The sequence below is a fragment of the Boleophthalmus pectinirostris genome, unplaced genomic scaffold (assembly GCF_026225935.1).
Source record: "Boleophthalmus pectinirostris isolate CB_2022bp ecotype Guang Dong unplaced genomic scaffold, ASM2622593v1 HiC_scaffold_22, whole genome shotgun sequence".
Taxonomy (NCBI): Eukaryota; Metazoa; Chordata; class Actinopteri; order Gobiiformes; family Gobiidae; genus Boleophthalmus; species Boleophthalmus pectinirostris.
Window position 1 is genome coordinate 15,849,772 of NW_026571190.1, and position 13,754 is coordinate 15,863,525.

The following is a 13,754-nucleotide window of genomic DNA, read 5'->3' on the forward strand; positions in this document are numbered from 1 at the left end:
GAGACTACAGCTCTGTATGGAACTTAAAAGTGGACAAACAGGTGCGTAATGGTCCATGCTACAGACACTACTTCAAAGCTGCTTTATGTTCCCATGTGTCCATCATCTGAGCTAGGCCTATGTGGTACAACTATGTTTACATATCAGACCAAAACACACAAAAAAGGGTTGATACTATGGAAAGAGAACATTGGAATTGGTATAGGTTTCAGCGTTTTGGTGCTTTGAGTGACCTGAAGGTGGTGGAAAAGTGGTATATAAAAATGTGACCATGTACCATTTACCAATGGTGTGAGGAGAATGATCTGAATTTAAATGTTACTCAAACCGAAAACACAGAAAGTGACTTTAGACGAGCTATTTCCCACGGTGTTAGTGTCATCTGGGGTGAGGATTGTCAACATTGTCAATAGCTGCAAATATCTCTTCACTGTGATTGACAAAACAATTCTCTTTTATTGTTCTTTTAGTGAAAGTCTGCTTACTTTTTCTTTCATCTGATGGTTTCAAACCCTGTCCTTGACAAAAACAAACTGCAGAGCATTGTTAAAACCTGCTTGAAAATCACAGGTGTCAAACTGAGAGACCTGCATTCTCTGTGGGAGGAGCAGGTGCTGAGCAAAGCAAAGAGTCTCCTGGCTCAGCTCCTCCATCCTCTGGCTCCTGGTTTTGTTACGATGCCTTCAGAGCATCAGTTTTATCCTCCTGTATAAAAAACAAATCACTAATTTTGTGTTTTCTGTTATTAAATTGCTGAATTCTGATGGTAGTGTTTTTTGTTTGTTTGTTTTTTTGCATTAAAAATAACTTTTGGACCATTAAAGTTTTCTGAATCTGAATCAACAAAAAATCACCAATGAAAACTTGCATGTATAGAAGTGGTAATCTTAACTGTTCTTTTCAATTCCATATAGAATAAAAAAGTAAAATAAAAATGAAATTCTCTATATTCTATCTATGTCATATTGTGGCATGCCTTTCTTCTGAAACATATTATTAAACACATTATTATGATGTTGAAGCTCAAAGGAACAGAGCCTCAGAATAATGTTTGTCCAAAACAGACTGCAGGTATCTCCAAAAACAAACATCAAAAGCAAAGTGTGGGACCAAAGACCAAACAGAGGACTTCATGGAAAAAGCAGAGCATGTGAAAGTCAGTCCAATCAATATTTACTGCAACAATAGAAGGGGTTATAAAGTGGAATTTGGGAGGTGCTGCAACCACTTTGCCATATGGCAAGACATGAGTTGGGGTATGGATAAGTTCATAGGTTATAAGTGTACTGCTTTCCAGATAGAGATGACTTATGCAGGTTTTTTACCCCACAATAAAGCAGAGGGACTGCCAGTCCTCCAAAAGCAAAAAAAATAAATAAATAAATAAAATCAAAAATAAGTCAACAAAACAGATGTCATTATAGAAATATCGTTTATCTAGATTTTAGAGAATCATAAAGCAAGGAAATACATGATGCGCTTTGAATGAAATGATTTGAATCAGCAGGTTTTAGCCTATGGTTAAAAATAGTAAAAGGGCTAAGCATAATAGTGACCGATAGACATATTGAGACATATAAAGTAACTGATTATCAGTCGTTGTATCACCATTTTATGACATGTGCTACACAACTCAACTAATCTAATCTAAAAAGACATTGCTGCCTATTGGTTCAAATAATTATTAGTTCCTGCATTAGTAGCAATAACTATTTGTAGATAAACAAGCCCCCGTCAATAAAATCCCTTACTTGAACACAAGGGTCTTTCTTTGACAACTCAGTCTGAGGAAACCAAGTTGAGTGACCTTTGCCCCGCCCCACCTGACGAGGCTCATTAAATCAATCTTCTGCTGCTGACGGGAGGATATTCTGTGCCAAACCATCCTTGACCCATTAAGGTTCATTAGCCTCTCTGCTGATAAACACAAAACAGAGGGAAACAAGCAGCTAGCATGCTAACAGAGAGGAGTGGGCCATACTGGCAAAGTGAAAATCTCAGTCAATGTGCTGAATGTCGCAAAAGTGAATGAACTGTAAAATTAGCCACACGAGTACATATACAACATTGTTTGTGGAAATGTATGTAGAGTATGTACAGTTGTTACCTTTAATTAAGTTACCTTTAATGTATTCAATTACAGGCATTTTAATGCCATTTTTTATTGTGAAACATTAGAGGCAAAGCACCATCTCCATATTTTCTTGATAGATTATGTACTCAAAATTCAAATTTAATATAATATCTTCAAAACAACAATTTAAATATTATAGGACTATACAGTGTCACTAACATCTACCAAGCCATGCATTCTGCTGGCCTAGTTGTTTATTATTCTCGCTCTGTCTTTCATGTCACTTTGATAGGAGGTATAATCAGAAACATTGGGGTCACTTTCACCTCTCACACTGGCTCTGTGCTTTTAAATGGGAGCGTTGAGAAAAGGCTGGTGCTGCACTGATTATTTCCTCTGGCTCAAGCACACTGAGGCTATTGAGTGGTGCCCCCCTCGTACTCTGACTGCACACCTTTCATATTTTCTACGACCCACAGACGTCTGCTATGGCGCACATATGGACTCTCTGAAAAACACTGCATGGGGGAGAATGTCCTCGGTCAGACTATCAATAGGCAATGGCTCCAAAACAGCCGCTATTCATGGATATCAGGCAAATGATTCCTTCCTGAGTTGAAGGATTTTGTGATGATATTTACCCATTCAAAATATATTACAATTTTATATGATTTGTACTACTGGTATAACAGCAGAGGATCTTTGCTGTGCCAAATCTGTGAAATCAGGAAAGAATCCTTATGCCCGAAACCCATGAATAGTCAGGGCATTTCAGATTTTAGTTTGAGATTTTAAAATCAAGACTTAGTTCAATTTATTTAGCCCTACATTTAAAGTAGTAAATGAAGCAAATAAATTATTTAAGTACATTTCAAAATCAATTTTCTTTTATGCTTGTTGTGTGGACAACCTTTGGGGGTCCCAGCCCACACTTTGGGAATTGCTGTCCTAAAACAAAGGTGTGTAGATGTTGATTGTACTACTCAGATAAAGGTATTTTACATCTCAGCTTTTTGTAAGTCTTCAGCAAAAAAATACAATCATATCTGCTGTAATGATTTAATAAAACATGCAATTTTCCACTCAATAAATTTTGATTGCAAGTATGATGGTCTACCCAACAATCCAAGACTGAAATAGAAAGCACCGTGAAGCAAAATGACTTATAATTACCATAGCATAGTAACATGTAATTAGTTTTTCTTGTGTAATATACAAACTTTAACCCAATACTGTTTCAACAACACATTTTACCAAACATCGCTGACAACTACACTTCTTTCGTAACCAGACATCTGGCCTCCAACCCAACAGTCAAATCAATACACGGCACTAGCAGACTAGATTAGATGGTGATTTCAAAAGCCACAGGTATTTTTGCAACCTTGTAAAAAAAAAGTTTGAGTGAATTTTCCTGAAAAGACGCAGGACTAAATTCAAAAGCATCCAATCATCTCCCAGCTTCATCGAATCCAAAAGGCATGGCTTTAAAGTGACAGTAAATTGACTTCTGTGTGAATTTCTTGCTTGTACTCTAAAAAAGGCCTGTCAAGCACTATGACGTTTTCAGGGCAAGTCGGAGGCGAGATGAGAGCGGAGGGTGCACTATAGAGGTGGTGAAGAGGAGACAGAGGGAAGGGGGTTGAAGGGGGAATGGAGAGAGAGAGAAGGAGAGAGAGTGAGAGAAAGGGGCATATAGAAACAATAAGAAAGAAGGGATGGAGAGAAATAGAGAATGAGTGAATAAGAGGGAGAGATGGAGAGAGGGAGTGAGTAAGAGGGAGAAAGAGATTGACTTGTAACAGAACTTCATTTTGGATTAAATTTCATTATCACCTCGTGCTATTTACAAAGAAACAACCTGAAGTATTTACATTACATAATAACATACTATTTACATACTAATTACACAATTTAGAAAAACAAAGAAGGGAGGGAAAGAGCGAGACAGAGAGAGAGGGGGACAAAGAACAGGAGGGACAAAGAGATAGACGGAAAAATGGAGAGTGGAGAGGGAGAGAGGGAGATATGAGAGATGAGAGGGGAAAGGGTGGGAGAGAAGGAGGGAGAGAAAGAGAGAGAGATAGACAGAGAAATATTTAAGAGATGGAGAGGGAAGAGAGAGGAGAGGGAGAGAAAAAGAAGGAGAGATGGAGAGAAGGAGAGGGGAGCTGTGCATGGCTGAGTCTCTACAAGGCTACGGGATACAAAGCATGTCTCCCCGGCTCCCCGACCAATTACTAACACACACATTGATTCGGGAGGCGACGAGGTGTGGAGAACACGAGACAGGAGCGAGAGCAGCCGCGAGCCTTACACATTAATCTATACACCAGCAGAGCACAAACTTTTCACACCGATGACCATTATATTGTTTGGATTCATCTTTAGTGTCTTTAAATGTGTCTTAAAATGAAAATTGGGAACACACAGGGAATTAAGGTTAAACCATACGTCCAGGTTATCCAGGTATACTTCAGAATTTAACCAAGATTCAAGTCTGACATTGCTCAAGTATGAACAATGTCAGACCGGAATCTAAAGAAGAAATAATCTGACTCTGAAAAAAAAAATTAAAATACCAGGTCTAAACTAAGTCTAAACTAGATTTAAATGTGGGCTAAACCAGGGCAAATGCCCAAGGCAAATCTGGACCAAGTGGAATGGTATACCTATAAAAAATATCTAGCCACAAATAAATCAGGAATTCAAGAATCAAGAATTATGCATAAAATAGTGCACAATCCATAAAAGAACTTAATCGGTTATCAAAAATTTGCCTTATTTCAAAAGTTGTCTGCATATCAATAGTGTATCTTGAGAATCATCATCTATTTCAAACAAGCTGCAATTTCATAAAGCCTATATCAACACATTTACAACAAGGGCTGCAAAATATATTTAGCATTTAGCAAATTACAAAGCCTTGCAAATATTTATGTAATATGTAATAAAATATGTGATCTTAATGTGAATAAAACCTGCCCACCCTGTAGTTTAAAACTCAAACAAACTCTTAAATGCATAGGATTTGTGTAGTACTTAGCAGTTAATATTTTAGTCTTCTCTCAAATATTGATGTTCCTGGACATGTTTAAAAGTGAACTTTGAGAAAAGTCTTATTAAAAAATGAATCACCAATCTGATCACAATCACGCTTGAAATGTAAATTGCAATTAGATATTTTTCCAAAACTGTTCAGCCATGTCAGTTAATTTGAAAGGTACAATCCTGGGGACATACAGTGGAATAGCTGAGAGGCAGGCAATTACCTGGAGGTCGAAGAATTTGCTATATCTTCTGTAGATGATGTGGGAAGTGTTGTCGGAGTAAGTTACGTTGATGACATAAACCTGGAAAAGAACAAAAAGGAGTTACAATAACAGCCACAATTATTGGTAGTAATATGCCTATTAGTGGAGCTACAAGCAAGCTAATTACCACAGTTACAGATGGCTTATAAATGACTAACAGATGATCAGACTAATGGGTTTATTGTTTTGATCATGTCATTTTAAAAGGTTAATGTAATGCGCTCACAACACTGCATAGTCACACTAGAGGTGGGTGCAATACTGTCAACTAAATATGGTTGAAATTGGTGTTTTTAAAATGATTAATAAAAATGAGTAGATTCAAGATGGAGATGTCACTTGCTTGGCCTTTTCCTTCCTACACAAACTGAAATAAGAAAACTAGAGCTATGAGACATACCACACACTTTTGAAGGACTGTAGAAAATATTGAGTAACCCGATGAGATGCATCATCTTACCATAATTAGCCTGAATTAATTCTATCAATCTTTGCTCTAAATGTACACTATGTAACCTTTCCAACACCGGCTTGTCCCCGTGGAGATGATGTTGCTTTCCCTGGAATGCTCCACAGGCATGTCATGTAACTTGGTCTGGTGGCATCACCTGTGTATCTCTCTGGAGATACATACATTTACGTTTACGTACGTAAATATTTCAGGCCAAGCAATTAGCATCTGCATGGAAACAAGCAGGTAGACACCAAAAGTTACAAAGTGCACCTTGAAAGGGCTTGTACCCAGTTATTTTCCCACATATTTGAGCAAAATTTGTGTTGCCCCAGTAAGCCTACAGATATGTTGTAAAACATAAGGTCAAAATAAGTATATAAGCTGTGTACTGTGTGCATCTAAGTGCTTTAGTCCAATAATCAGGAAGTGCGCCTAGTTGTTGATAGCTTTACTGTCACTGCAAAACTCTGCTGTGGTCTTTAAAAAGTGTGAAAAGCACTAAACTCATCACTGTGAATAATTAGTATGCTCGCAATGTGTAAGGTAAGTGAGGAATAACTTTGAACCACAAAATGCTCTTTTTTTTATGTTTTTAAGACAGTAAATCATTTTTACTTTTGTTCAAAGTATTTATATTAAATCAAAGGATACTCTTATTGTTTCCTAATGAATATACAGGATAACTGCCAAAGTATCCAAAATATGTTCACTACTAGTATCAAAGAGAAAGAAATTGAACCTAGCTCTATATTACCCACCCCTATGTCCCCGGCAGTGGAAGAATCCAGTAGCCGATTCTAGACAAGGTAATAAATTTGTCAGAAGTTGGAGGTTAGAGCGGTGACATCACTCCCATCCATCATCACAATTGGCCGTTAGCCTTTAGCAGGAGCTGGAGATATGCAGCGGCCCTGAGAGGCTGGATAACATGGCCATGGAGTTCATTTAAGCTTCAGAGGAGCTAAGTGCGACCCCTAATACAATAAAGCAAAGATAAGCAAGGTAACTGATCCACAGCCATCAGATAGGGAAAAAGCAAGTGGGATTTCAGTACAGTGGAAGATAGGGAGATGTTTAAAAGAAATATGATAGTAAATTATTTAAGTAGATACATTTTGGAAGAGATCCATTATTGTGGGTCAGCAGTTTGTTAGATTAAAAATGATGTAAGTTTGTGTAAGAGCAGTATTATTCATCTTGTTTTAGTTCAAATATGCAGACAAATTAATCTATATAGTAGTACAATTAGTAGTAGTACAAGCTAGGCTATATAGTAGTTGCATTAAAGTAGTGTACTGTATAAGTACTGTATCTGTCCAAGTGTGGGCCTTCATTGGGGTACACCCTTGATAATAATCAGACAGAAACATTTAAAGAGCTTATAACTGGACTACTGAACTTTATAAGGATGCAACAATACGACAGATACTGTTATCAGATCTCAGCACCAATATTGAAAATTGTAGTAGACTGGATATTGGATCCAAGATATAGGTTCAGCCGATCCCATTTTAGCCTATAAATTGAGGTAATAAAACAATTTGCTGGCCAATGTTGGGCCAAAACGTCTCATCATATTAAACCTGATAGTATGTAATTATTTTAAATGATAAATAACAGTCATAAAAAACACTTTTACCATAGGCTCTTTTGTGTTTAACTAAGGAAATAAATCATATTTTCAGTCTCTGCACTGGTATCGGCAGATATCAGGTATTCGCTGATACTTAAAGCCAAAGTATCGGAGCATCATAGGCTTAACACTAAATACTGCCTAGATATTAAGTTCTCAATATGGACTAACTCAAATGAAGACATATGTGAATACAATTTACTCTAAATTTAACTAATCTATAGATCACAATTATGTTTACAATGGACATAAACCTGTCCCTCACATACCAATATAATCCATTTACCTAAATCAAAAGCAACTCAAGAATCCAGGTAAAACGCAACACTAAACTTCCAAAACAAGTTTATTGTTGTGACCCAATTTTTCACTATTGTTTGTACAGCAGCAGGAAATGGCCCATGCTGCTTTGTTGTTACTGTATCAGAGAAGCACATGGAAAACAGACATCTGGAGTGTACTTGACATAAAGCTAAAATAACTCCTAAAGTCAGTCTGAATGAAACAAGACGTAGACAGGCTGTCAATGCGCTGCAAATACAAATCACTTAGCATCAAGTCAGTCCTATCCGATGTGAAGTGAAACAGTAGCTTCGTTCAGAGGAAAATACTTGGACATTTCTTCAACTGTGTCTCTCTTTGTCACAGACTCTAAGCTAAAGAGGAACAGTCCTTTTGTTTTTGCACTTTTTCCACTGCAGTATAATTCCATGGATATTATATTGCTTTGACAAGTATTTTCCCCAGTATAGCATTAAAATTCTCTTCAGAGAAAAACACTGAAGTTACTGATCAGGTCTGTGGAGAGGCAACCCACTGACTGTTTCCCAAGTTATTTTTGAGCTACAAAACACTCACAATGAAATCAGTGATAGAAGATACATTTAATGCCCTATTGTGAGACATTCTAGGCAAAATTAAAATGCTATTATATGAAAAGGTCAGGATCCGTTACCTGCTTGTCTCCATGGAAATGATATTGGTTTGTCTGGCATGTCCCGGTATGGCATTAAATGTTTCCATCTTGAATTTACTCAATAACATGGGTTTTTATTTACCTAAAAACATGCATTTTTACCATTAGTGAGCCTGCCTCTCCAACAATTTGACATGTAGCTTGTCACCTACTGTCTCCATAGAAATAAATATGTGTAATGCCAAACTGTGGCACATTCAAGGCAATGTTTCCAAGGAGAGAAGAAGGTGACAGACCCCCCACCAGAAAAGTTACACAGTACACCTTCAAAATAGTGCATATGGCATTTTTTTCTATGTAGTGTATTGTCCTATAATATGGTAAGTTATAACATGACAGTACGAGCTAACAGCATTCCCCAGCACAGCAGAGGGTTAAAGGCCCTGTTATACTTGGCCCGGGTTCAGCTGCAGTTGGAGAGGAGCCACTGCGTTCTGTTCAGTGCCATGCAAACAGTGCTACCGGCATCACAGGCTGTCACAGTCACACTACACTGTCAAATTTGTTCTTAGCACAGCGGGGCGTCTGCTGCGATTAGCTTTGGCATTTATTGCTTTCAAAATGGGCTCCCTGGGGTGCTGCACTGCTACAAAATCCCAAAAGTCACAAAAATGTCTACTACACCGGCCGCTGGTATTCTTACTAAGGGGCTAACATCTACTTTGCATATGCCAAAGGTGGTGTTTTTACTCATTAACAAAAATTTACACATAAAATAAGCTCATTTCCATGTCTTGCAGTGTCCTTAAGTTGCATTGGGTTTTATGTAATGCTGTAAGTCATGCATTCGTTTTGGCAGTGCTCATTGGCTACACTGAAAATATCCCAGTGCTATTATTTATGAGGCAGGCCACAATGGTCTGGACTAAATGACAAGACAAAACCTCCAGGCAGATAAAAGAAGGGCATATTTCCAGTAGACATTTCTATTGTCAGTGCTGTGATAATTGGAATTTTGGGTCAGTAGAGTTGTAAATTATTGAATTAAAATCAATCAGTGTTGATGTGAAGAGGAAGATCTACTTTTACTTCTACTACTACCACTACCCCTACTACCACTACCACTACCGCTACTACTGCTACTACTACAACTAGTACAACTACAACTACACTACTACTAAGACTACTACTACTATTAATATGACTACTAGTATTATGACTATGATTACTAGTGATAGTAGCAGTAGTAGTAGTAGTAGTAGTTCAAATACTGACTGCTACCACTAGTAGTAGTAATGCAAATACAACAATATTACTTCAAATAGAACAAGTACTACAACAAGTAGGTGAGTAAAAGTAACTATTTTCCAACATTCATACCAGAAGAAAACATGTCCTAAAATGAGATTGTGTTTAAGGCTTTTGGACTCGGTCTCAAGCCCAAAAGCAGATGCATGTGATGAAAAACCACAGTGGAACACCCAACCAGCAGTATCCATGGTCTAACCAAATCCCAAAATATCACGCAAAACCTTAATGCCTTTTCATTACCAAAAAGAAGCTACTGAAATTAAGATGAGAATGATTCTTTAAGTTAAATGAACACTGATAGTTGGAGCAAAAGTGCCAGTTTTGTGCCTCGGCTAAGGAATTGCACACAGTCATGCAACCTCTAAAATAGTCCGTCATGCTGCGGTCTGACTCAGAGTATATCCAAATGCACCCGCTGGAGATTTTCAGGAAAAAATGTGGCTCAGTAAAATACCATTTAGGAAGTAATGTGGCTGCCATATGTTCATATACAAAATTAGCACAATATACATTATGTAAAACTAAATATATGAACTGCTTTGAAATAACATTAGAAAAATAGGCATAACAGAAACTATTACATTGAGCATGTTTAGTTGGTGATAAAGAAAAACAAAAAACACTAATGACAACTATGACTACTAGCAACTGACTACTTCTACTACACAACAACAACTATTGCTACTACTCAACTACTGCTACTACTACTCAACACAAAGTAATTTAAAGTACTTTACAGGACAAAAGGCATGTGTTGAAATTACAACACATCAATAAATCATTTCAATCTACTTTACAACCCGCTACTATTTGAAAAATTACAATATTCTATAGGCTTTAAATCTAATATTATCTCTATAGAACACTTTGTGCCATGTGCCAAGTCTGAATAAATGGGAATTGTGTCAGAAACAAAAATCAACTCAAGTATTGAAACTTTCCACCACTATGTATATAGGCAGCCCCTCACTGTGCCATATAAAAGCATATAAAAGGCCAGATTTAATGTAATATACTCAATGTATGCAAAACAGCAGCATAAAAGCTCCCCCTTGAGGCATGATTCACATGGCTATGCACATATATAACTGGAACATGACAAGGAACATTTAACAGTGAAAAGCCAAGTTGCCATTCACTACACTAGCTATAGGAGTCCGCTGTAGACTACATCTGTAATTACTGCTATTGAAAGAAACGCTGCTCCTTGTAGTCAATAATGAGCTGGGTTTTTGATGAAAGATTAGTTTTTCACAGCAAGTCACAAGTCAATACTCCATTTAGAAAGTGACGGGTTTCTTTACAAAAGGACCCAAAAATGGATCCATAAATGCAAGACGTACAGAAAGAAAAAACACAAGGAGGGCTTTGGGGGCTTGAGTGTCCCAGATAGTGAGAATAAGCCTTGGTTACATCTGCTGTTCCCATGGAGGAGGGGAAATGACAACAAAATCCCTATTCATGCACAAAAGCAAAGATGCATTCAGTCTTACAAGAGTACAAATTGGTCTTTGATTACATTATTGCTTCTATCAAAACATATTCAAAATCAAGTTTATAGCCTGTGCAGTGACTCGGAGTGCAAACCAAGTACAATCTCTGATATGTTTCTCCCTAAGCACCATTTTCAAAAGACTAAATTAAACAATTATCAAAGTGAACCACAACAAGAAGGTCTAAGCAAAGGACATTCAGTTTTAGTACAAAATCAAGACAAAGACTAGTGGATTAAACACAGATTTTGGTCTAAAGAACTACCAGACTATGGAATAGTCTACACTCTCAAGCTCTTAGTCAATCCCCACCAGAAGCAAGGCTGAAATATAAAATTGTCTAAAATTTTACCTAATTCTGAACTCCATCTGACTTACTTCTCTATTCAAAACAGATGCAACAGACACAGAAGATAAATGGCAATACAATAACACAAATATTGACTTACAGATGGAGTGGAGAACCAGGACTGGAGAACCAGCAGTCTAGCCCAGTTTCAAGTGAGACCAGTGAGGGAGCAGAGAGCCAGCCACTAAATGCACTGAACCCCGCCTAAACCACTAAATTTAAAGTTGCATTGAAAAACAGACACACGCTACAGTCTCAGACCATGAAAGCAACCCATGAGCTAAGAAAAAACCCAGATTTAGAAATGCAAGGAGACAGACAGACCTTTCCCCCACAAAACCACAACTTGGAAATAATATGGTCACTAGTTCTAATATTCCTGTGAAGTTACTTGGCAAGAAAAACACTATTCTTTCTTCCACATAGTAGCAGCCAACCAAAATGTCACTAAAGTTAGGCAAATTGTGGGGAATAAGGGATATGTTCACTTTGGCATGGAGACCTCAAGAGTTCCCAGAAAACAGGTTTTTGGATTTCGTCCCCTAAGTTAGCCACTTCCATGCATGACTCCAAGGCTAAACTTTCTTCACTTTTTATTCTTAGCCGTATGTAGTAGCAGCTGCATCTGAAGTGGTTTAAATCAGGCTAACTATTTGCAGTTATTGGAGTGGAAAGGCAATCCGAATGGTCAGAATGAATCTAATGAAGTTGAGTGGACTTTATAAACAGAGGAGCAATATTGGGGGCAAGCATCTTGAACTTTCAAAGGTACAGCTTGGCGATAACAAAAACAAAAATCACAATTTTCGCATCTATTTTAATTTGTCTTATCGAAAGCAGTTTTACATACATTTCCATGACCCTAACAGACTTAATAATTGCTATTTAAAGATGCACTGTGTTCCTTTTTTGGTGGAAAAGTCACCACCTTCTCTTCATAAAGATGTTGCAGAAGGTGCCATAGGGCCAAGTTAAGTTACATGTCAGATCTGTGGAAAAGAGAGCCCACTCACAGTAAAAATGCAAGTTTTTAAGTCAATAAAAACCCATGTTATTGATTAAATGGATACATTTAATGCAATCCCGGGGCATTGCAGACAAAGCAACAGCATCTCCGTGGAGACAAGCAGATGGCAGATCCTTCGCCTAAAAAGTTGCATAGTCTCAATTCCAAACATTGACTGTGGACTTCTCAATTAAAAACATGACTGATGATTAGAAATGACTCAATCTCGATCTCAGTTAAAATTTGATAAATAGCCCAGCCGTACTCAAAAGGGTGACAGATCTTTGTGCAGAATTGTTCAAACAGCACCAAGCATGTTTTGGCTGAGAACAAATAATACATAACTAAACATAAAATTGCCTGTTTGGAATAATCAGACCATTTCACTATTTGTCAAATTGTACAGTGGTAGGAAAGTGTTCCCAGTAGCTGACTGTTATCAAACTTTATGACCAACATGCTTACTGTGGCTGGGACAGGACTGGCACTGGTGTTTATAGGGAAGTGAAACCCCAAAATTGTGGTCTGTAAAACTAAAACAATGTACTTAAGGACCCCGTAACTTTCCACTGGGATGAACAAAGCGGATGTGGATTGGTTTCCACAGGCAACAAATACTGTCACAACACCTCAGTGGTTTTGATACAATAAAAGGTGTGGTTTAAAATGTACTTGCTCTGACTTGACTTCATATAAAATTCTTAGCAAGAATGAAAGTTAAAATACCTACAGTGTAAAGTGTCTTCTGACTCGGGATGCATTCACACACATATCTACACCAAAATTAGGACAAGATCAGGAGTAAACCAAGACTAGAACAGAACAAATCAAAGTGTACATCAGGACTGAAATGGGCTGAAACCATGACCAAATATGTTCAAGTGTGAACAAGCCCATAGTAGAAATAGAGAGCTTAAGTAATACAAAAATAATCAGCAGTAGCAATGGTAGTAGTAGGAAGAGTAATAATTAGTAGTTAGTAGTAATAATGGTAGATGTTGGGGCAGAAACAGCATTAGTACTTCTTAAAATGAATAATTTCTACTTTCTCTAAAATCACATACACAAAAATATCCTCCTTAAAACAAATTTTATGATATACGCCATGGTAACAAGTAGCATATTTCATTTTTAAACCTCTGGATATCATTGTCATTCTTTGGACATACAGTATTCACACACTTTTTATTGAGCGGTCTCCTAG

General features: G+C 37.4%; 1 protein-coding gene across 1 annotated transcript in view; it reads right to left on the bottom strand.

The window, feature by feature from the left end:
- The window catches only part of LOC110173853 (SH3 and PX domain-containing protein 2A-like), a 152,062-nt gene that overhangs the window by 132,087 nt on the left and 6,221 nt on the right, over positions 1 to 13,754 (bottom strand). Inside the window, 1 exon segment of the mRNA XM_020939861.2 lies at positions 5,347 to 5,427. Within this exon segment, the coding sequence (XP_020795520.1) occupies positions 5,347 to 5,427 (81 nt within the window).